Source organism: Thunnus thynnus, chromosome 9 (genome assembly GCF_963924715.1).
Source record: "Thunnus thynnus chromosome 9, fThuThy2.1, whole genome shotgun sequence".
Taxonomy (NCBI): Eukaryota; Metazoa; Chordata; class Actinopteri; order Scombriformes; family Scombridae; genus Thunnus; species Thunnus thynnus.
In genome coordinates, this window is record NC_089525.1 from 20,152,089 (window position 1) to 20,177,522 (window position 25,434).

The 25,434-nt window shown below is 39.4% G+C and overlaps 3 protein-coding genes across 3 annotated transcripts in view; all 3 read right to left on the bottom strand.

Annotated features, from left to right (window-relative positions):
• mrpl11 (mitochondrial ribosomal protein L11) overlaps positions 1-4,442 on the bottom strand; it is a 45,270-nt gene extending 40,828 nt beyond the window's left edge. Inside the window, exon 1 of the mRNA XM_067599557.1 lies at positions 4,324-4,442. The gene's annotated coding sequence lies outside the window, so the exon portion shown is untranslated. The remainder of the gene's footprint in view (positions 1-4,323) is intronic.
• Positions 4,443-7,161: 2,719 nt separating this feature from the next.
• si:rp71-46j2.7 (uncharacterized) lies at positions 7,162-19,108 on the bottom strand. The gene is made up of 16 exons (XM_067599558.1): positions 18,759-19,108; positions 17,529-17,631; positions 16,477-16,690; positions 15,992-16,134; positions 14,403-14,565; positions 14,173-14,228; positions 13,072-13,259; positions 12,864-12,974; positions 12,609-12,734; positions 11,799-11,897; positions 11,554-11,712; positions 9,402-10,035; positions 8,426-8,489; positions 8,094-8,287; positions 7,922-8,010; positions 7,162-7,816 (listed from the first exon to the last, which is right to left on the bottom strand). The coding sequence occupies exons 1-16, from the start codon at positions 18,945-18,947 to the stop codon at positions 7,718-7,720; spliced, it is 2,631 nt and encodes an 876-aa protein (XP_067455659.1). The 5' UTR covers positions 18,948-19,108; the 3' UTR covers positions 7,162-7,717.
• A 3,849-nt stretch (positions 19,109-22,957) lies between these two features.
• On the bottom strand, positions 22,958-25,211 carry slc25a5 (solute carrier family 25 member 5). Its single transcript, XM_067599559.1, has 4 exons — positions 25,025-25,211; positions 23,704-24,190; positions 23,462-23,602; positions 22,958-23,372 (listed from the first exon to the last, which is right to left on the bottom strand). The coding sequence occupies exons 1-4, from the start codon at positions 25,133-25,135 to the stop codon at positions 23,215-23,217; spliced, it is 897 nt and encodes a 298-aa protein (XP_067455660.1). The 5' UTR covers positions 25,136-25,211; the 3' UTR covers positions 22,958-23,214.
• Positions 25,212-25,434: the final 223 nt, after the last annotated feature.

Consider the following 25,434-nt stretch of genomic DNA (forward strand, 5'->3'; position numbering starts at 1 on the left):
GTTGCCAAAACATTCATCAAAACTGCAGGATAAAAGTTTTCTGCTCTCAGCTTGTTTTCCAGCCCAGAACATCATTATACAAAGTGTAATTTCAATTTTCACATACAGAACATTAAACTAACTGCTATCTGTCATTATTGGTGCCTGATGTAACATATGTGTCCACACAGTTTCATGTTCTTTTGATCTGTTGCTGTTTTTAATGGTCTGGTTATGCTGGTGCTCACTTGTCTTCTAGCTGTTAAGCAGCCACCATGCAAAAATAAAACAGTTAATGAAGGCAGCGGCTGTCCTCTGCACTGTTTTAACGCTGCTGTGTGAAAAGTTGACGACTGCAGCAGCACGTACGTGCCCATCACCGCAGCTCGGGTTCAAACCAGGACCTTGTAGCTGAATAATGATGACTACCACTCCAAACTCACTGCATGCATTATCTCCGACTGCCTGTGATCAAATCCCAGGGAGGCCGTTTTCTTTACTGGCTCCCCTGAATTACATTTCCTCCTCCTCATCATGTTTGAATGGCACGACAGAATAAGTTACAAACTGCCTGCACTCGGAATAAATCTAAAAAAGCAACAAGCACCAGCAATGAAGGATCAGCAGCTTGGTTGGGTGCAGGAGAAATATTTTTTCCAAAAAAGTAAAAACAGCATTCAGCTCAGATCATCTTGTGATATATTTTGCAGGCAGGCAGCTTGTTTTATATGCTGTGGATACACAGCTGTCAGTTTTTTTTTCTAGTATAAGAGCACAATTCACATCAAACTCGAACCACTGACTGGAGTGTCAAAAAACAGGCTAAAGTTGAGGCTCAACTATAACTTTTATTGTCTGATTCACAGCAGGATGTGTTATTTCTATGGTGTAGATGTACAAAAGAAGCAGAAACACAATTTCAAAAGATGATGTGGAGGTGATCTGACTCATACCACCATCAGGCTTCTCTACAGTGAGGATAATATTCATCCACAGCGTGCACATAATCAATGTGAGGAGACCGAGAGGAAGAACAGCAATGCAGACGGAGATTTAGATGATTAAATCCTCAGGGGAAGCATCACAGTCGACACGTGGATACGCGAGGCTCTGACATTATAAAATTCTCTCTTCAGAATTACAGCTCAGATACTGGAAGCCAAGTGTGACTGCAGCCGGAGAGTGACACAGTCAGTGCTCTGAACTGTGGAGCCGTTTGCTCCTGTGGGGCTGCAGCTGGATCACTGGATCACTGAGTCTGGCTGAAGCTAAAGTTAGAATCTGATTATCCAGCAAAAGATATGCAGAGTCAGTGAAATGGCTCGGCTTTAAAAAAAAAAAAAAGGAAAAAAAAAAACATTATGTGCTGGTTTGTTTTTGTAATTTATGCTCTATCAAAATTTAAACTACACTGGCATATGCAGAGTGAGCATTTGCCACAGACCTCCAGGGGCCCCAAAAGCTCCAGTTTCACTGTGTGCCAGTTGCTTTTTGGTAATTTGATGACTTTCACATTTGTTTATGCATTTGCACCATTTATATGTCCCTTATTGTGTAATGTAAAAGGGCCCTGTGTCAAAATTCAGCTCAAAAACTTATTTTAGTTTAAATGGTGCTTTAAAAGGTGCATAAACCTGAATACAGATGTGGTTCATCAAACTACAGAAACGCTGGAGTCAGGTAGTAATCCACTACAGGAGTTATTGGATAGATCAATATATCAATACAAATATAATGAAGCTGCCGTAGTGGGTTGTGTTCATGGTTCTTGATGGGAACTTAGAGGCAACATGAGCCCGACAACATACGTCACCATATAAACCAGTAGTTCCCGACCTGGGAACGAAGACCCCGGATCTGACAAGGGTTCATAAAATTACTACAGGATTAATCATAGGAATAAAGAATAAAACTAAATTCAGCTACATTTTTTTTCCCTCTAATCTCTGCTCTGTTCTTGTGAAATACAATTAAAAAAAAATCTTGCAATGAAACTTTGAGTCTTTGAGTGAATACATCTCCCTTTCATTGAACTGCTGCCAACTCACAGACATACTGAGCACTGTGTGATGAATAGTCTTATGGTATAAATTACTTTGTGTTAAAAAGGTGCTCTGTGGAGTTTTCTTGTAGACAAAAAGGTTTTGTTTATACCGAGTGTGATTCACAAAAACATCCTTGAGGTCTAACAAAAGTGTTTTTTCACTGCAATGCTTTTCATTCCTCATAGAACAGTTGCAAAGCTGATTTTTTTAAGTATTTCAAATTGTTTCAATCCATGTTTACTAGCTTGCGGTCTTCGTCTCTGCCTTTGCTGATACATTGCTGCATTTCTCGGTGCATCACAGTCACCTGTAGATCAGTGGAATAATGTGAAAGCATTGACAGGACTGTGTATCGCCTCAACCGCGTGCGACAAAACAGTGACCTACGCATAAATAATCTGCTCCATAGCGCTACTTGAGGGTTCATTTCAGTTGTCACAAGCAAAAAACGTCATGAACCACTGAAACAGTGGGGTTTTGGTCTTGTCCAAATAACTTTTCACACACTAATCGGTTAATCATTTTTCAAGTAAACAGAATATTTTTTGGGTTTTATACTGTTGGACAAAACAAGAGACTTGAGGACGCCATCTTGGGCTTTGGGACACAGTGATCTGCATTTTTCACCATTATGTGGTATTTTATAAATCAAACAACTCATTGATTAATCAAGAAAATAATTAACAAATTAATCAATAATCAGTGGTGGAAAGTAGCAAAGTACATTCACTGAAGTACAATTCAGTACAATTTTGAGGTACTTATACTTTATATGAGTATTTCCATTTTGTGCTACTTTATATTCATACTCTACTACATTTCAGAGGGAAATATTGTATTTTCTACCCCACTAGATTTATTTGACAGTTACAGTTACTGGTTACTTCAGATCAATATATTATACATAAAACTGATTCATTGATGTGTCAATGAATCAGTTTTAATATTGAAATAATGTACTAAACACACATGTATGACAAATATAACACTCTAAATTGGGCCATTTTGCATAATGAGTAATTTTACTTTTGATACTTTAAGTATATTTTGCTGACAATACTTGATTTTGAATGCAGGACCTTTACTTGTAATGGAGTATTTTTACATTGCTGTGTTGGTATTTTTACTAAGTAAAGGATCTGAATACTTCCTACATCACTGACAGTATAGTTAATAAAAATAAAAATGAACCTGATTAATTTGTTAAACTACAGATGAAGAGCCTTTCCTCAGATATCACGTTAAAACTACAAGATGAAGAACAAGCCTGAACAATGTGTATCTACATTTTTAAAGATCCCCTCCAGACACATTTAAGATGTATATGAAACACTCCACTTTGAATAATAATTTGTGCCTGATATTGTTTTTCCACAAAAAAGTTCAATTATCTTGTTTAAATCCTTAAAATGTCATCTCCTCCTTCTCCCTCATTAAAATTCATTCATTTATTTATTTATGAATATGCAAATATATATTTTTTTATCTCAAAAGTTTAACAGCTGGACACAAGATGTGTCCTACTTCCCTGTAAAGTTTAATTATCGTTGTTTGTGCACTGCAGGCTTCAAGTTTCCACATCACACTTGTGTGAAAGTTGAATATTAAACCAGAATCGGCTCCAAAACTAGTTGTGACATAACATGCTTGTAGGCCTGCTCATTAAAATGGGATTTTCAGTGATGTAAACGTTGTAATGTTTGTATAATCATGTCACATGTTTGAGAATATCACTATTTATTATGAGCTCAGTTTAACTAATGTACTTTTGGTGATGACGACATATTGTGACCATTTTTAAGTAGAAAAGCCAAACCAGGGACAGGGGTCACAAATTAGCCTTGGCTAGAAATCCTATATGCAACACATCTGTATCATGTTATTGTAACTGTTACTGTGTTTTTGTTTGTTTTTTTAATTGCACCTGACAAATAAACTCAAAAAAATGAGCAGAGCAAATCTCTATTTTGAGCAGATTAATGTGAAAACAGCCTTTAAGTGTCAAACTGCACAAACATCTTTCTGCTCAGTGAAACTCAAACATCCAACTGTAGGAACAAGCAGAAAAACGTGTTTTTTTTATTGAAGGTGAACTTTAAAACCTTGCCTAATAAACGTTAAACGTGACGAACAGCAGCTCAACACACAGCAGTCACATTGAACATCAGAGGAAGCTACAGTCACATGAGCGCCATAAACACTCCGAGCAGCCAAACACACGGCGGGAAACTGTCACACTCATTTAAACAACATCGTGTTCAACTCAGAAGAAAAGACACGAACCAGAGTTTGATCATACCTGTCTAGTGTCCTGCACCTTCACGCCGCTAGCAGCATCCTTCAGGGGGCAGACATGTTGGATTACTGTTTGCTGCTGATAATCTACAAGCTGCCACCTGCTGGTCTGGAGGAGGAAGTCCTGCAGGACCTGCAAACAAAACTGAGAGCTCGTCTTGCTCGGGACACTTATGTGGCTCCCAGCGTTTTTGGCTTGTGAGCCCATAAAATAAAGCAAAGTCACACGTTGTATTGTAATGAAAGAGGACTTGTTTTGTTTAATTTTTAATAACCGTTAGAGGCTCAAGGAGATAAAATACAATAAATTGCATCAAATAAAGCAAACATTCGAGGAAGTCCTGGGGGGGAAAAGCTAATTTTTGTGTCAAAAATATGTTTTTTTCTGTTCTCTTGTTCTGTCCTATCATATCGTGACCTCTTGGATTAATCCATCGACCCCTTGTGGGGGTCCGGACCCCCAATTGGGAACCATTGACTTAGAGGATATGTTCACAATTTTTCAAGTCTGTCTGCTGAAAGAGGTTTTCCTTCAGGTAAACTTAAATATATTTTTGCACGGAGGGAGGACTGTGGATTTTGTCCTTCATCACTTATATTGTAAGTGCATTATAAGGGGATCTTCTAATGGTCTGTATGAACAGGAGGAATGAATATAGCAAGAAAAACATGTGTCAATGTGTCATTTGGGCACCTGACTGTTGTTTTAAGAAGGACTTGAACCTGTCCTTTAATTACACAACGAGTTTCACCTTTAATTTAACATTTTAATCTTTCATTTAACCTCTTCAACTGTTGGTTTTGTTCTTAATTCTACTACCTTCATTCCTACAGTGTAGCCTTTTACATACAGTAGTTGACAAAATAATCTCACCACAAGGTCCATTCAGTAGATGCTCTGGAGCTTTCATTCAAATAACACCATCTTCATCAGTAGGTGGAGTTGCCATGGAAATGTGCACTCACTGAGCACTTTATTAGGAACACCTGTGCAATCTGACGTGATCCAATACAACAGCTCTGACATAAATTCTACTTTTAGGGAGCTTATACATTTTCAGTTTTTGTCGACATTGTCAGAAAGATGATAATTCTACTTTATGTTAATTAGGCCTATTGACTTCCTAGTGGGTGATGGTGGTGTACTGGAGCGCATTAAGTGCTCCTAATGTTTTTCCACCCTCATGTATGTTAATGGTGTTGACAAATATTAGGAACACTTTTCAATATAATACAATCCAGTACAACACCACCCACTATGACCTCATTAATAAACATAAAGTAGAATTTATGGCAGAGCTGTTATTTTGGATTACATTAAATTGCACAGATGTTCCAAATAAAGTGCTTGGTGAGTTTTTGAGTAAATGGAAATTTCCATTCTGTCTGTTTTCTACCTTTTCCCCCAAAATGTTCAGTTCCTCTGAGCACTTTAAGGACAGTAAGACATATTCACACATATTTTATATCATCTTATTTAATGAAATATTAAGACTGTGTACTTAATGGCTTCACCACTCCCTCAACACTGACATATTTTAAATGCCTGGTGCATCTTTTTCAATACATTTCTCCCAAATTTTGTATCTTTGGACACTTTGGGTCATCCACTATAATTTAAAATAATATTCTGTAGTTGAGAAAACAATCTCACCACATGGTCCATTCAGGAGCTGTTCTGGAGCTTTTGATCACATCACATGATCCTCAGCAAGAGATGCTCAATTTCCCTCTTCTCTAAGGAACGCTTTATGGATCTCGCAATCATGTTGGCCTAAAAGCTGAGGTTCAAAGGTCACTCTTCACCTCGGAAACAACAGATGAAAAAAGGTCAGTTTTGTTGTTGTTCTATAGCTTTCGATCACATCACATGAGCTTCATCAGCAGGTGGAGTTGAATATAATATCTGCTGAATTCCTTATAGGCCAACATGAACCAGAGAGGTGTTCACAGAGGAGGGAAATTTGAGCTTCTGCTGATGAAGACCGTGTGATGTGAGCACCAGAACAGCTACTAAATAGACCTTGTGGTGAGATTGTTTTGAGAAATGTCGGTGGGTTTGAGCTACATTTGGACAACTAAAATTACTTATCAAATGCTGAACGCATCCAAAGACTCAATTCCCACCTGTACGTGCTGCAAATATTTTCATCATGAGTTTGTAAATTTGAATTCATGTTAACAAGTCATCACTGCAGGCTGGATCATAATCCACTGTTTCCCTTCTAGAAATTAAAGTGTTTTATTTAGTGTGATGTTGGCTCCAGGTACTGAAGTGAATAAAAAATGAATTAATGTTGTTGCACTGCCTGATAATCTCCCTCCTGTGACCTGGACCAGAATAATCCTCTAATTAATTCTGTTACACTTCCATAATGAAATAGCACGAGCATTTCCATTAAGGGTTATAGAGGAACTGCCACAGTTGTTGGTTATGGTTGATTGTTTTTTTTCCAGCTGAGCTGCACAGCAGGACAAATTGCTCAGTCTTTAATCTGAACCAGTTTTCGACAGACCAAAAGAAAGTTTGAAGCTGTATGAGTCATATTTGATGCAGATATGCAATCTGATGTGAAAAATGTGATGTGACAGCATATTACCAAGACATTTTAGCCTTTTTTTAAAAATAATAATCATTTTAATACATCTCACTCTTCACTTACAGGATTTCTCTGAGTGGATTAACTTGTTCAACTCATCTGAAATCTTTTCCTCAAATATTGCTTCAGAGCAAATAAGCTGCTGACATCAGCAACCAAGTCACATCTCGACGTTTATGCAAAGTGTTTCACAGCATCTAAATGCAACCTAAATACACAAAGCCAAAAATACAACTGAAACATATTTTATTAAAATATTTTAATTGGAATACATTCAAAATATTTACATTATTTCAAGTTTCCTTTGACAGAGGTTGGCAGTGTGTCCATGTTTCGATTTATGTGTAAAATCAACCAGAATGCAAACTCACCCTATACAAGTGCTCAAAGTGACACAAAATATTTTAGGAAATTCTTATTCATTCAGATGAAAATGTGAAGGGTGAAACTGTAATAGAAAATATTGTTTACTCTCTCCTTTCTGTTTAACAATAAAAAGGTATCAAAAGTCGGCTCCCAGAAAATTTGTTTCTGATTTCACACACACACAAATATGTCACAATTTATCACACTGACGAGTGAACACGTACAAATGCAGTTTAACTATACAAAATAAAAACCAGAGGAAAGATTCACAGCATGTTTGAGAAGTTTGAGGTAAAAACAACATAAAAAGAGGTGTTTGACAGTAATGGTCGACAGACAATATTTAAAGGCATTTAAAGACGTTTGATAAATAATTTCATGTTCTAAAATATCAAAAGAGTACCACGAAAAACACTATTAGGAATTCACAGATCAAGGGGTGGAGTTGGTCACTTTCTGTAGGGCAGTGGCGCTCACATGTAGGGAATGCTCATTAGGAAAAAATTCCCGAAACAGGAATGACAGTAGCATCTGTCAAAAAATTAAAAGTCAGCAACATAGTCAGAACAAGACTTGGGCATAATATTGAATAAAACATGCAATTTGGATACAATAAACAAAGGTTGAGATACTCACATATACCAGCGTTTTGTTTTCTTCACTGTTCTGGAAAAGATTAAAAACAGTCTCCACATCTGTCTTCTTGAGGACCAGAAAATTTGAATCTATGGAGAAAACATAAAAATATGTTTTAGATGCACCATCATCAATAATACTTCCTATTAAAGCTCAGGGAGGTGTCGCCTACATCTGGCACTGATGAGGTGGTGCGCTCGTTCCCTGGTCTCGTTTTTCTCCTCGTCTGTGCGAGGAGGTGCAGGAGGTTGAGGAGGTGCTGCTGCTGCTGGTAACTCCGGCCACTGTTTCTCACGCAGAGCATCGATGTACGCAGCCATCTGCGCTTCTGTTGGGTTGATCTTGTTTAAGAAAGTGTTCACTTTCCTGGCGAGAAATACAGCTCACAATCAGAGGTCATTCATAGACCAGGATCCAACAAATGTATGTGTGTACACATAGGTATATATGTGTGTGTATGTATGTATGTATATATGCATGTGTGTATTGTGGCACCAAACTTACTTTTTCAAGACCGACATGAAAGGTTTCAAAATGGTATCAAAAATGTTTATAAGAATGGAGTTTCCTGTAAAGACAAGAAGAGTATTAGTTTTGTCTTCAAGTACTTCTAAAAAGGACCATTTTGTTTTTGCACGTTTTAGCTTTTTTGTCACAAATTATACATTTATAACTAAAGGTGCATTATTAACTATTTGCCACTAGAGGGGAGAAATACATCAAAACAATCTGAGCGATACAGCAACCACATGTTTTTTAAAAAATGTTAGGCATTAGAACTTATGATGGTGTTCTCGGGGCTTTCAGGTTGAAAGCAGCTGAGATTCAAACAGTGAATGTGCAATCAAAACCAAAACTAAAACTAGAAGAGGCTACAAAGCTCTGCAGAGCTACAGAGCAGCACTTTTTCTGCATTTTCCTTCCTTCACCGAGCCACTGGTATCAGTTTTTTTAGTATGATATAAAAATTAACTATCATAGGTTTGGAGTTTGCTTGAAAAGTTCAAAGTTTATGTTCCTGATGAAGCGTCTTGGATAAATGGTGAAACATTTGCAAACCAAACATGACATCCAGTCACTTTGACCCAACAGTCTAAATATCCTACAACCTGTATGATTAAAAATTTATGTAATGGAACCGTCCATTGTTTGATTATTGTCAAAAGCCCACAAATGCATGACCAAAAGACCTTATCAAAACAGCAATGCTTTCACCTAAAAACACCCGCTGATGATTAACAAAGACAACCAAATGCTCACTGCAGAGAATTACTTTCCATGTTGAGGTCTCTAGAGGTGGAGTTTTGTGGATGGTACTGAAAAGAGGTGAAAACAACTGGCCGTTCAGAAATTATGAAAAATGCAATGATTAATCTAAAAAGCTACAGTATGCTTTAAAAAAATGTTGGCAGCCAAGTATAACAACGCTGGTAAGCTCTAAATGCAGTGAACACAAGCTGACTTTAAACACTGAACCAACCAGATATTTCTTTCAGCAGATCAAATATGGCTTTGGTCGCCTCCAGATGTTCCCGGTTCACATGTTCCCGGTTCACTTGGCTTTTCTGACAGTGGGCGTCCTCCCCTTTTGGAACAGTTCCGTGGTCCTTCCCTTTAGATTTATTAGATCCACCTGACATCCTGAAACCTGTTTTCTCCTTTTTATTTGACCTTGCACTGAAATGACGCCACGACGGGCCTTCTGCACCGTCCACATGCAAGTCTTCATGTTGGCTGCAGTGTGGCGTGCAGTCGGAAAGAGGAAGGTCTTCATCGCTGGCATGTTTTGTCAAGACCAGAGACTCTTGTGACCTGGATCGGGTCAGTCCTCTGATGATCATTTTAATGTGAGAGGTGAAGGGATTATCAGAGTCTTCTGTTTTGTCTTGAGAACAGCTTTCACTTGAAGAGTCTGAGCTTACAGCCTTTTCGGTTTCTGCGTCTGCTTCCTCAGGCAGTTCTAAATGAGACTTCCAACGGGAGACAACAATATTTGGGACTGTCACACCAGGAACATCACTGGCACTGTGGTATTCTCGTGGGTGAGGTAGAGATTCTGGTCGTGGGGATGGCGCTATCATTTCTTTCAGGGCTACTGTCTCAGGGCTCAAGTTCTGTAAAGAAAAAGGAAACAATGAAGTTGTGACAGCTGAGCCTGAGGTACTGACCTCTATGGCGCAGCATAGCGGACCAACAACAAACAAATATATTGGTTTTTAAAGGGGCACTCCACTAATTTTACACAATGTTCAGTTTACACATTATGAGTAGTATTATGCAGCCTGTGAAACAGATGTATAACGTCTTATGTGGTTCTGAATAACCCTGCTGATGTCATAGTGATGTAATCAGGGTTATCTCAGTTACAGCTGGAGACTTTAGATCAGAAAGTAGAGCAGAAAGACTGTGTTACATACAGAAGGTAAAGAGACCAAAGACTTTGGTGTTTACTAGGCAGGGAGGGACTGTAAGATGTAATTAAGATGTATTATGGGAAGTATAGGATCCAGGTTTTTTGGAGCTTGACTAATTAGGGGCTAATGGTCTTAGATCTACACTACACTTTCTTTGAAAGTGGTTTTCTAGATGGCTAGAATACACATCTAATGCTGGATTTTGTTTCTTATGTTTCTTTATTCAATAGCTGTTGTGGTGCCCAAATATCTTTGCTTTTAATTAAATAATAATTTAAGTTTATTAAAACTTTGGTCTCATTGTTGTAGTTTTGGCTATCATTTCTGCCAGTAGTGAGCGAATCAATCACAAGACTCCGCTGAATAGAGGAGTTAAGGCTGTTTTTTGAACGTAAAATATTTTAAATAAAATGTTCACACTTTTTTGTATATGTTTAATGACATAACTAACCGTATTGCTTTCATAAAGCCATTTGGATTATTCAAAGCTCTGTCAGATGCTGAGCCACGCTCAAGCTGATTATTCAAAATCTTCAATCTGACAGAGCTTTGAAAAATCAATATGGCTTTATGAAAGCAATACAGTTAGTTACATGAATAAACATTTACAAAACAGTGTGAACATTTTATTTAAAATATTTAAACACAATACAAAAATAGCAGCGTCTCCTCTATTCAAGCACTGGCTCCCTTTTAAAAGTCTGTGCTTGGTGCGACAATATCACAGCATCATGTTCCATTTAACTTTATTATCTTATCTTTAATATCACAATCCAAATCATTTCCATAACATTAACTACTCTTATGGAGCGCAGAACATAGTTTTGGTGAGCAGGCATGTGGAGAACACAGATGCAAGGTGTCAGATCCATGGAAAACAGGGGCTGAGCGGGCGGACATACCGCTCCACTAGAAACATCTCTAAATATACTTTAGGAGCATTTATTCACTGACAAATAGCCTCAACTGTACACACATTGCACTGACGTTCACAGCTAACATTATACTGCTAACATCATACTCTCTGCTCTGGTCTGGCAGCCACTGTCACACACCTGCTCTCTCTCTCTCTCAACAATGGAGGTCTATGGCACAGAGGAATAAGCTAAATGAGGCTTTGGCTTGTTACTTGGATCAGTTTGTTGTTGGTTTGTCGCTGGTTTTAACCTTATCCTTTAAGATATCAACTTGAAGAACAGCAGTTACGAGAAGCTTTACCTCGTCTTCCTCTTGTCCTGGAGTCAGGAAGTAAGCCAAGCCGCTCAGAAGGCCCCACACGCCTCCATAATGTTCATCTTCATTCAGCAGTTTCTCAAGTGGGCAGAGGAACTGAAAAACCGGTTGAGCGCGGCCCATCAGATTATCAGATATTAATTCCTGAAAAGAAAACAACAAAATCTTGAGTCATGACGCTTTTCAACCGTATCTGTCAACACATCAGTGTTTTTTCTTGCGTCGTTCACCTGCAGAAAGTGCTCCACTGATACTCTTACTTCTTCTACGACCTCATCATCAATCTCTGACTCCTCCAGCACCAAGATTGTGGGCAGGTTGGTCGAGTCCTGAAAGATTTTATGACAAGAGAGTTTCACGTTTTAACAGTACTTGGTATACAAAATTGTTTTGGACATTCAGCAAAAGTAAAAAAACAAAACAAAAACAAAACAAAACAGTGTTCCATTTGAATGCATTTACATTTTTTGGTACACATAAGTTACATTCCAGGCTTGTGAAACAAAGGTTGTGGTTTGTTTTCACAACAAAGCTTCCCTCTGGTTCATCCTCAGTACACAACAGGTCAAAGAAAAGTATTTTTAGCTACATTCTTTACTCCAGACCATTTTCACCTGAACATGTGGCTACATGAAATACATATAATTAAACATGTCCATGTATGCAATTATGTTGACATTTCTGCAAGAAGCTGATACATCAGAAAAAAATGTAGAAAATGTGATGAACATCTACAGTATGAAAGGTATTTCCAGATAATAGGTCACTTCCTTTAGGTCATGAAAAGTACAGCCTCATTGTTTTACTGTGTAGTATTTCATATTTTAGCCCTGTTGTCCACACTCCAACTCCTGAGAATTTCAGATTTTGACATTTTTACTTTCTGTCATGTTGCTAAGGAGAATACAGAAGAAAACATCTGGACCAGATTGGATTTAACTTACCATAAGCAGACTTTATTGCAGAGATTTGATTAGTTAAAAGCAGGAAGATTTAACACATTTAACACAAGCAAAAGAAGCTTTCTGGCTGTCCCTTACCTGCCATCTGTTGCGGAAAAATATGACATCCATGTAGGTCTTTCTGATGTCCCACTGCAGGTTTTCAGGGCTGTCTTTTTCCTCCAGGTGAACAGTGAACACCAGCTCCTCATTTTCCCAGTCGACCTACAACACAGACAACTCCTGCTTCAAAGTCCGAGCTCAAATATTAACATACCGTCCAAGAACAAGTTTATACAGATGCACATAACAAGCCTCGAGGACATTCCACTCTGTCAGATATTTATAACTCACTTGAGGGATGCTAACGACCCAGCAGCCAACGCACCACATCTCATACGACAGCTTGAATTCTATCATGTCCTCTTGGACCCTTGTCAAGTAGCTCTCCAGATCCCTCTCCTCCTAATGAGTGTTTGGCCAAAAAGAAACAATGAATCTGTCATGCTTCACAAACTGTCATCTTCAGTTTAATATATTGCATCCTCTGCAGGATCCTCACCACGTCAGAGTCCTGCTGGCTGTGAACAGAACTCTCTCTGCTACTGACATCGTCCTCGGACACGTCGGCCTGGAGGGACATGATCCTCATCACCAGCTCCTGCTCCATACTTTTCATCTTCTTCTTCTTGGCTTTCTTGGTCTTCATCTTGTCCACAAATTTTGACCATCCTACTTTTATCTTGTTGCCTGAAAAGTACAGTCACATATTAAAAAGTGAGATAATTTCACAGCTTATGTCCTGTCATCAGTGTTCTTATTTTACTGTTTTTTGTACACATTTTTTTCCTTAGTGCCTAAATAGTTTATATGGAGAGAATAACCATAAATTCCACCTTGATCTCGACTTAACTGGCAGTTGGACTGGAAATCTGCATAACCTTTGAGCATCACTATAATGGGGAATGACTGAGTAAAACTTCCCGGATATTAAGCATGCAGGCACAGAAAGCAAGGATTAGTAAACAAACTTTCAATGCTATGATGCATGTGATGGCCTGATTCGTTCGATCATTCTTACAGATTATGACAAATAAAGGTGGGTTTTTTTTTTCAGAATTTACGATGCGATCATTACAGAAGATATGCATATTTATTATATCAGATGGTTCATTATCATGCCATAATCAATTCTCATTCAGTCGTCATTAACACTGAATTGTTTGCAATACAAATAGAAGCTAGTTGCTTGAAGACAGCAAAGAAATCGTTTGGTATTCAGTTTGCCATTTATGTAATTAGTTGTCTAGACCAACAAACAAAAGAAACAGAGGACTAATTATGCACTGAAATGCAGGCTGGTAAAACAGTAATGTCACATAGTTGACAACACATTGCTAATCATCAAACTGTTGTGCAAGACGTTATGCAAACACAGGCATCTATTCTCTGAACACACAATAACTACTCCATCTGCTTCTCTAAAGTCTCCGTTATCTTCATCTAAAGCGATTTTTCAATCTTAACTGAAAAGCAGGGTAAAATCACAACTACTATTCTTACAGCTTGAAGTGTCACAGAACTTTGAATTACATAAACCTTGTATTTAAACAACTTAATTCAAAAAAAGGAAGAAAAACAAACAAACAAACAAAAACCTCACTTTTCCTTTTGCCCTCGATCCTGCTGCTGGTTGAAATTCCTGCTCCCTCCAAGCTCCTACAAATCCAAAAAAAACAAAAAAAAGAAAAAAACAAAAAAAGAAAAACAGCCACCAAACAAAACCAGGTCAGTTCCAATTTCAAACACAGAAGGTGGCTGATACAGTCATCGCTTTGAGGCTCACTATGACTAGGTGAAGCCAGCGGGGTGCAGAAGATGACAGCCACTCACACTTCACTGCCCTCTCCCTCCTGTGAAGCCAGAGAGGCACGTTCCATGTTTGATCCACACAGCCCCTCTACAGAGCCTTTGGGGGTCACGCTGTCAAGCTGGCTCACCACCAGCTGGTTCAGGTTGTCGGGGTCGGACAGCCATGTCACCAACAGCCCCAGCCCTGAAGAAAACAGCCAATATGCTAATTCTCTGTTTGTTGTGACTATAAACACACTGAAATCCTGAGGCTAAATATTCACATTCAACACTATCAGTGGATTCCATTTAAATCCTCTTAATACAGCTGCACAGTTAGTAGTACTGGCTCCACAGTTTAAAAATGTAAAAAGGAATAGTTAACATTTTGGGAAACACATTTATTTGCTTTGTTATCTGGTTAATTTAGCTGCACATAAAGCCTGGACGCAGGGGGAAACAGCACCTCTAAAGCTCCCAGGCCAGAAATAGTCTGGCACACAACCAGATAAACACATGAATAATATAAAAACTTGTGAAATTGTTCTTGTTGTATTTATGTGGTTTTAAAGTTTAGTTGATGTTTGTGACGTTTATTCTTTTTATCTAATTTGTGGTGATGTAATTTTGGATTTCAGGATGTTATTGTTTAGTTTTAGGTCTGTTTTCTAGGGACCGTGTTGGAAATAAGTGATTTCCCTTTAACATCCCTTGGATTTTTAATGTCTGTAATCATAAATAAATCATCTCACAATTTGACATTGGATTCTTTGATTTGTGTTTGGATTAAACAAACAAGATGTAATGCCTTAATTAGTGAGTTTCAGAGGAGCTGCTAATGGATTTGTTATCTTTAGACAGAGGCAGGCTAAGTGCTTCCCCTGTTTCCAGTCTTTTAGGGAAACACTTTAATTTGCTTTGTTACTGAGAGCTAACAGTATCCGGTTAATTTAGCTGAGCATAAAGCCTGGAAGCAGAGGGAAATAGCTGGTCTGGCCCTGTCCAGCACCTCTAAAGATCCCAGCCAAGAAACAGTCTGGCACACAACCAGATGACCACATAAATAATATAACAACTTGTGAAATTGTTCTTATGTGGTTTTGATGTTTAACTGATGTTTATGACGTTTATGACTTTTTATCTAATTTGTGATGATGTGATTTTGGATTTCATTGTTTAGTTTTAGGCCTGTTTTCTTGGGACCATATTGGAAATAAGTGATTTTCCTTTAACATGTTATATATGAAGAAAACACTTGTCAGAAATGAGCTGTTTTGAGCCAACAAGATGAGAAACAGCCTTGACTTGCAGATAACTCTTTAACTAAAGCCATAAAAATCATTTATTCTAACTGAGCAATATGCATAATTGCAAAACCTACTGCACGGCAAGACCCCCAAGATATGAAACATGTTATCTGTTACTAAAAAAAAACCCCTTAAAAGGGAATTGGCAAATCACTGTGGAAGGATCATTCCTTTAATGTAACCCAAAATTCATGTCCTAAGCTCTACAATGCTACTGAAAATAAAAGGATTACACACAGTTCGCACTTATAAAAGAAGTCATGGGAGACTTAGTCCTTATGTAAAACAGATTTCCTGCAGAGAGAAAATTAAATGCTTCCTCACCCTTTAAGGCAACGATCTCATTTAAGGCACAGCGGTTGACTTCTTGGCCCCGGAGAGAATCGGGAAAAAGGTTACGTACCAGGGCATCAGAAAACTCCCTGAGGACTGCCATCTCCTCTGCTCTGGAGCTGAACAAGACCTCTCTGAGACAGAAGACACAGCAAAGGAAGCAAAGGAAGAAGAAGCAAATCCAGCGATTAATAAGTACTAAACTGGATCAAAGATTTTTTTATCACCACAGATCTGTTAATCGCTTGATCTAAATCTTCAGTCTGAATTAGATGCACTTCACCTTGAAACATCATTTACCAAAAAGAAACACGTTAGGATGTGACTGCAGGTATGATCCAATAAAAGTATGGTAAATTATTCATATGTCAGATGTTTATAGAGTTCAGACACATTCCTGAGAGCAAAGAGTAACTGAAGCAGCAGCAGTATAAACTGTGAGTCATTTCAAACAGGAGGCAGGTGTAAACTCTCACCCGTCAGAGTGCCTTGCATGATGCAAGTGCTGGGTCAGAATGCGAATGGAGCCCACGACCGCCTGGCAAACATCAAAGTCTTTGGCTCGTTCGATGAGTCGGTCGATTACGAAGTCGATCTGCTTGCTGAGCACCTGGTGCAGAGGCTGGAGCTCACATGGCTCAGGGACGCGGTACCAAGGCAGAATCAGCTGAGCGTAGGCACACTCGAACACTGTGGAGAGCAGCCGCAGCACAAAGGCAATTCACATGAACACCGAGCTCCCACGTACACCTCCTCAACATCCAACTCAAGGACTTTCAAGTTAGTTTGGTGAAAACTAGCTTCTGATCTCATCATGTCCAGAAATCCTGTGGAAACTATTCATTACTAAGATCAATACAAATATCCATTTTCCTTGAGATATACTTGTTTTTGATGAGATTAATAAAGGTCTTAACAGTTCATACATTTGAATATGAGTGCTATATCTAGAACTGAATAAAATCCAAGGCCCTACTTTCTCAATTCCACAAGTTTTAAATAGTTTTCAAGGTCTGCAGGAACCTTGAGCAATTTAAATGGAAACCAGATGATAGCATCAAGAACAGTGTTTAAAAAACCACTTATTTATCATTCAGAGCTGATATCTTATTGTACAAAACCAATTTCATTGACACTGCACAAAAAAAAAAAAAACAGAAGCAAATATGGCTGATAATGAGGCATGAAAAGCAGATATCTTATTTCCTGTTTGAAACATCACGGCCACATATGACCCAACTATTGACAGGGAGTGTTTTCCTCATTTCTGCCCTTAAAGCCCCTCCTCACTAACTGTAATATGATCTCCAGCTGCAGCTGTGTCTATGCAAAACTCTCTCCTTTTCAACTGTGTCAAGTCAAAACACGGCTAAACTTTGCTGACAAAACACCGTGAAGGGGTCAAGAGCAGAATTTTGACTCTTTTTTTTTTTATCATTCACTTCATGCAAAGCATTTCTAACCTGCAAATACAAATTTGTTAACACTGCTTTAAAACACATTTTATTCTTTGTTAAACACGCCTCACCTTGCTGTAGAGATCTCTTTACATGTGGATACTGTGACTCCAGTGGTTCAGCCTGCCTGTTACCTTCATCAGTCGAGTCATGATACTCCACTGAAATAGTTCCCTGAAAATTAGAGAACTATGAGTGTGTTTACATGCGCACAGGTATCCTGGTTTTTGGAGTATCCTGCATATGTGTTGCGCATGTAAATTATATATCCTCATCCTGGTTTCAGAAACTTGGATATGCTAACTGGAGTACTCCAATAGAAACCAGGATACTGTCGCAGGTAAACACCTGATCCAAGTTTCTGAACATTCTTCGTTGGTAGAGAAATGAGCAGCTGAGACGTTGAGGAATCAAGACACAACTGGACACAGATCGTCAGAAACCTGGATACTGTTAGAGTCATGTAAACACCTTATCCAGAATATGATCAAAACCAGGATAAGACTCAAAACCGGGATACTTGTATGCCTGTAAATGCACTCTAATAGTCAACTACCAGGCATTGATATGACTTAGGACAAAACAAAAACTGTAGCATCAATTAGTGGTGAACTCTGGGTCAGTGGTTCTTGTGGTGGGACCCACATTTTCACTATAATTCATTAGTCTACATCCATAAGTAACAATAAAAGAATGTCACACTGTTTTGGTCATGGGTTTCATACACTTTCTGTAATAAAACATCTAAAAACAAAAGTCTTATCAGATGGACCCTGGGACAAAGTCTTATCAAATGGGGGTCAGTGGTCTAACTTGTGTCAGTTTAGGGGTTTGAGAACCACTGCTCTAGGTTTCACTGGGCTGTGGGATGTGTTTTTCAGGCCTAAAATGCAGCGCTAACCCCCAACCACCCCCACCACCAAAAAAAAAGATAGCACCTCGGGCTATGACATCCGTAGCTGATAATATTTTTAACACGTGACTTCTCTAACAGCTCAAGTATTTGTGGAACTTGAGCATAAGCACGGCAAACAAGTTAGATGACTGACTGACACTTTGATAAGGATTTTAAAGACATCACTACTCCATTCCTATTTTTTAAAAACGTCTCAGTTGATAACTTATATAAGGTAGTATGTAGTATGTAAGGTGTGTTTAAAGTGGCATCATATAACCCGCAGTGTGTCAGTGTATTATGACCTCATTGAAAGATGACTCAGTTTGAATCATGCAACTAACAGCAACTCTTTCCGGTAAGAAATGACACTGTGCGATGCAACAATGCAACATGTATTTATTACCTGGAGAGGGCTTTCTTCCGTCTCTTCATCAGTTTGAGTGCTGGTCTCTCGCCCACTGTTCCCGAATAACAGCGGAGTCGACAAACAAAAGAAGAAGCATAAAAAGTACTGTGTCACTGTCCGACCACAATCTGAAAAATACCACAGCAAGCCGAGGCTTATGGCGATGGAGAGGCGCCATAGATACATCTTCTTTCCTTAAATCACGCTCTTTCTGCTCGTATCTCTCGCTTTGGACCGAGGTGTGTTGCACATAGCCGGAGCTGGTTTGTTCTGCCTCATCTTCTGCACTGTCAAGAAATTGCTGCTTCCTGAACACATGAACTCAAACGGCGGAAAAAAGGCGAACTTTAATGAACTAGAGCTGTGATTGGCTGCAGGCACTGCCCGCGTGCCTGTTGTTGATTATGACAGGATGCCATCTACAGGTTACAGGTTTACCTGACAACAAGGATCCATCTACCTACCATCCATCCATCCATCCATCCACCCACTCACCAGTCTATCTATCTATCTATCTATCTATCTATCTATCTATCTATCTATCTATCATTGCAAATTAAGCATCTTTTATGCAATCTAGATTTAATTCGGGTATTTGTGTATTTTTATGTCAGAGATAATGTTTCTAAAATATTTAAAAGTGTGTAGGCTACTTGCTTAGCTCATGCAGGCCTGAGGCTATTTACTTAGATTGACGTGTAACATTTTATTTACAAATTTAATCTCTCAACCACATCCATAATTACACATATCCACAAGAGATGTAATTAAAATGAGTAGATAAATAATTCATTTCGACACAGAAACCTTCTATCTATCCTCTAAATGATGAAAGCTCTTATGATGATGTTTATGGTGATGAAAAATAATTCAGCAGTATGTGAAAGTAGAAATGGTTTACTAGTCGCTGGAGCTCTTTTGTACTAATATAATCTGCATTAGCTCTAAATGTTATCAGTACCGTCATTTGATATATACATTTATTATATTTACTATATTAACTATACTTACATTAATTTAAGGTTGGCAGTTGCCAATTAAGACCACACGATGGCGCCAACACTGTTTTTCAACTAAATAAATATGAGAACAGAGGGCCAAACAGACCTTGATGTCTTACAATGGACATGAAGACAGTCTAGAGTTTGGTCCAGATGTGTGTTAGTGTCAGTCAGAACACAAGGAGATAATATTCACATCTAATAAATAAACTCTAGACATTGCTTAATAATTACAGGGCAGACAGTGACACAAAAACTTCCATATTTAACAGAATGGATACTATTAAAAAAAGACAGATGTTAAAAATAATATCACCATTTAACTGGAGCAACATAGATATCTAACTGTGTGGTTTTCCTCCATGAGTGAAAACACTGAGGTCATGACCCAGCTGAACCATGACGTAATTTAGTCTAACAGCTGAAATTACACAACAGCCAGCCTGACAGAAGGCTTTTAGTGAGCCAGTGTGAAGGAGCGCTTCAGTGATCTATGGACCTCGGTGTGGATATGCATACCGCCTTCATTCCCTTTTTTAAGAGCAGGCCACGGATCCTTAACCTCAAACACAACGATGGAACAGCAGGTGTTTTCACTTGCAAAAGTGGAAAATTTATTGCTGCTTAGAGGTTTTTACATTTTTTTTTCTTTTAATATTTTTACCATGTTGATTTGAAAATAACAGTTTCAATCAGTGTCTTTTTGTTTGGCTCTGCAGTTATCTGTAGGTTTCCATGGGGAAATGCAAACTCACTTATAAATTCAATGAGTTAATATCTCTTAATACTGAGAAACATTAATGAATTCAGGCACACAGCTACAATCACTGCAGCCTGCTGGTGACGTCTGTGACAACGCGAATGTGTAGACTGCACTTGTCTTGGTACCCATGTGACCTCAAGGAGGCATGGCGTATCTAAAGCCACACAGACAGACAGCGTAAATGGCTGTGATCCCTGTTGCTTCTGATTCGCTAATCCCTGTTAAAGTTGTAATGGGGCAGCTATGGAGAGGCTCGCTGAATGGAGGATTAACTGTGCTACCTGCTGAGATGGGCGTTTGTGGATGAACCGGTCAAAACAGTATTAAAACTGATTTCTCTGGGTCAGGGGTCACGTCCAACACTCTGAATGCTAAAAGGATGATTAGACGACGCCCAGCTGAGTAAATCATGTAATCTGATAGTGTTGCTAAAATGAGACCTCCACTTGAGAACAGTCTGGGGATGAGCGTCCAAGACACAGCGATTGTGTCTGAAAGCTACATCCTACTTACCATGCTGTGTGCTTTTAAAGTTCACACAATAATCTCTCTGTTTGCAGACATGCACTTTATCTGTATTTCATTTGTTTTTCAGGCATTTTACTGATATTAAACTAAGTGGTTCAAACTAACTACAGTGAGCAACACATTCATTTGTACTGCCACTGATTAATTGGTTTGTTTTTGTTGGAAGTGAATGAAGACATTACCCATACTGGAAAAATTATGACAGAAAGATTTTTAGTGACAGAATTAAACTTTTGATAAACTGCGAGAGAAAATAATGGTTCAAAGTTGGACTAATGTGAAGACCTCAGTGTAACTTATTCTCATAGACTCAATTATGTAGTCACAGTTTCAATAAGAGTAATTACAGCTGTGGTGATTGGTGAACAACTCATGGAGGATTTTTGTGATGTTCAAGGTCTGCAGCTGACAGAGAACCTGACTATATTGTAATTAGCTTGCAGGGTTACAGACTTTTACATCATCACTAATAAGAACTTCAGACTACATGTCAAACAGGCGCCTCTTAATTGAAACACAGTCTCTTCATTTATTGAACTCTGATATGGGAAGATTATGCAGCTCTTTAACTGGCCAATAAAATGGTGGAAGGATGATTAAAGCTGCCAAGTGGACCTGTAACCTCATAGTCAGCAAGCAGTTTATCATAAAAATTGACAGTGTAGTGCTGTGATATCAAATGTGTCAGAGTCCAAATAGTCATCACGTCAGATGTCAATTACATAAGATGCTTAGTGTGGAGAGTTTCTGACGCTGTAAACATACTTTCCACTAGAGCTGCAACAATAAGTTAATAATTTTAGTAATTTTTTAAAGCAAAAATGCCAAAAGTTTGCACTTTTCAACTTCTCAGATGTGATGATTTCATGTTTTTCTTTGCCACACATGATTGTTAAGTGAATATCTTTGGGTTTTGGACTGTTGGTCGGACAAAAACAAGACCTCTGGGAACATTGCCTGTGACTCTAGGAAATTGTAACTGTCAGGTTTCACTATTAATTAATCAATTAATTGAGGAAACAATCAGCAGACTAATAGATAATGAAAATAATCGATGGTTGCAGCCCTACTTGCCACAACTGTCCCATATCTGAAAAGGCAGCACAAGATTTTAATAAAGATTACAATTAGCTATTACAGAATGGCTGATACACAACGTGCCTTAAGGCCAAGGACACTATGTCCTGTCCTGCTACCATCATGTGATTCTTTGCAGCTGGAAAAATAATTTATCAGGAGGAAGTCAAGTTGTGGCACTCCTTCAACAACACACGAACACCCAACTAAGATCTGGTCTACATCAACCTGTCTTTTGCTTCTTTTCTGTGATAAATTGTGAGAACATGAAAATATGTTTTTACATTTTAATTGACAGATATAGAGATCACTTAACTGTGATAGTGAATATCTGAAACAGGTGTCATACTGGCTGGTGAATGGTCAAACAGCTCAAGGTTAAAGTCATCAGTCACACCATTTGGAGTCAGAAGAGGCTTGGCAGGAGATAAAAGTATATTTAGAAGGTTGGAATAATCTACCTCACTAGAGGTAATCCTGGCCCTTTCTCTGCAGCAAGTAATATGTGCAAATGTTCTGCTAAACTATTAATATATGTCAAATAAACTGGTGGACTCGCGTGCAAACAGGCCTGTGTATCACTTTTCTGCAAGTGTCTTGGATGAAATATTGTCAGCAGGTCAACTTTCTCAGCTGATTTTGGATCATCCCCAACTACAACTTGGGAGACCTGTGCAGCTCTAAGCTTACATTTCACACATGAGGGTGCCAAACAGCTTCCCAAAGCATCATGACCGAGGACATGAGGCTGCCAAGACGCTCAGTCACACTCCGTCTGCAACAGTACCCTTCAAACATGGCATTATATTTCAAAACCAGGCAGGAGATTCATTCAGTAGGTTGCCTTTATTTCTCTTTTACTGGCAAGGTTCCTGTGTTCAGGGAATGACATTCTGGTGAGGGGCAAAACAAAAAGAAAAAGTATGGGCCAAGAGAAGAGTGCAGAACAGATTCCGCCGGTACAACTAGTAGAAAATACTAGTTGGTCCCTATAAATATATAATCGCAGCATTTCAGTCCATCCAAATGTACAAGATATGTTACAGTTAAACTTCACAACATGAACAGTGGACATAAAAACTACTTAGAGGACTTTCTTAAGCTCGTCATACAAGACAAGCACAAAAGCGCCACCCATGCCTCTCAGCACATTAGACCACGCTCCCTTGAAGAAAGCCTTGCCGCCCTCATCACGGGCGATCTTCCTCCAGCAGTCAATGGTGCCGCTGTACATGATGTCCGCTAGAGGTAAAACACAACAACAGAGAAATCACACCGCCATTCTAGCAACGCTTTAGCACAACCAGACAGTGATATTTTGTATTCATTACCTCCTTTGCGTCCAGACTGCATCATCATACGACGACGGACAGTGTCGAAGGGGTAGGACACAAGACCAGCGACTGCAGTCACAGACTGAGCAATCATCCAGCTGACAATAATGTGTGTGTTCTTGGGGTCTGGAAGCATGCCTAGAAAAGAAGCATCAATCAGAAGTTGAGTGAAAGTCTCAAGGCAAGGAAGTCCACTGAGAAAAGAGAGGTAAGCAGCTCACCAGATAATGAAAACTCACCCTTTGCTGTGTCATAGACGCCAAAGTAAGCAGCTCTGTAGATGATAATGCCCTGCACTGACACACTGAAGCCCTGGTACAGACCCTTGATGCCATCAGACTTTGAGATCTTCACCAAGCAGTCTCCCAGGCCTTTGAACTCACGCTCTGCTCCGGCTTTGCCCACATCAGCGGCCAGACGTGTTCTGGCGAAGTCGAGGGGGTAGACGAAACAGAGCGACGTGGCTCCAGCGGCACCACCAGAGGCCAAGTTCCCTGCGAAGTATCTCCAGAACTGCTTATGCTTGTCCACGCCATCGAGGAAAACCTTCTTGTATTTGTCCTTGAAAGCAAAGTTGAGGGCCTGAGTGGGGAAGTATCGGATGACGTTGGCTAGATTGCCTCTCCAGAACGAGAGGAAACCCTGCTCTTTGGGGATACGGACGACACAATCGACAATGCCCTTGTACTGCTTGTCAGCTGAAATCTGCTTGCTGGCATGTTGCACCTGTAATTAAAGCAGAATTATCGCAGTGAATTAGAAACCGTAAAATGAAGGCTGGGCAGTAAAAGCACTTTGACACAACTGCAGTGTAAACGAACCTTTACCTTTCACCTGTTAACCTTTTGACTTGTGTAATTGTTAAGGACGCAAATTCCCATTCCCATGAATCTCATGCCTGTGTCTGACAGGCACATTTGCATCCATGTGCCACAGTTCAACTCTGTCGGCATCCATTCAACTATTCACACCCCTTCCCCCCTCCTCCTCCTCCCCCCCCTGCTGCTGCTGCCGCCGCTGCTGCTGTTGCTGCTGAGCCCAGGCCCAATGCAGCAGTGGAAAGCCATGGTGCAAACCTTGCTGTGACCTTGTTTGTTAAGTTTTCATGCCAAACTAAGAGCTGTCATGGAAGATAAGCACTTTTGATATTCAGAAACACAATGGATGGCTATGTCTGTCCCTTTAAGTCACTGTATTTTTGCTTGGGAAGGCTGCAGCTTGTATTACGTAACAGGTCTGATACAGCTGAAATAAGCTCATTCCTCATCTGTCCCTGCAGCAGACTAACACAGCTGCTCTGATTTACAACAGGCCCATATAAGAATACTGATTCTACTTAATGCAGCATCTATGCGTCATTTCCTCTACCAAAGCATCTCCTAAACTAACTGAACTCTTGTTTATTTATCCCTCCATCCCTTAGGAGTGACTACACCAGCAGGGAAACGCTACAAATCAACAAACACGTTTCCTGTTAGTGTTGCAGAGACATTACTTGCAGTTCTCATTAGATGCCAAGTGCGTGCAAAGCAAGAAATAACATTTTAAAGTGCCTCTCACCTGCAGAAGAAGCTTGACTCTCTCGATGGGGGCAACAGCTGTTTTGGAGATGGCAGCGGCAATACCACCAGCCAAGAAGTCCTTGGCGAATGAAATAGCTTGTTCACTCATCTTCTGGTGTTATCAGTCGCCGTCCGGTCACTCGGTCGGTGGGGTTTGCCGGTTTAGGTGAAATGGCCGAGTCCAATCTAGAAGTGAGGGGATTTAAGGAGACTGAGCGCGAGAAAAAACGCGAACTTCGACTCTCGCGTTTGATTGGTGGGCTGCGGTTAGGAGTGGGCGGGGTTGACTGATGTCCTCTGATTCAGATTTGGTGATCTCCCTCATCACTCAAGTAAGTCACAGCAAGTTATCTGTCCCACAAGCTCATAGTTTTACTAACTTCTTTAATGTCCTGTTGAGATATTCTG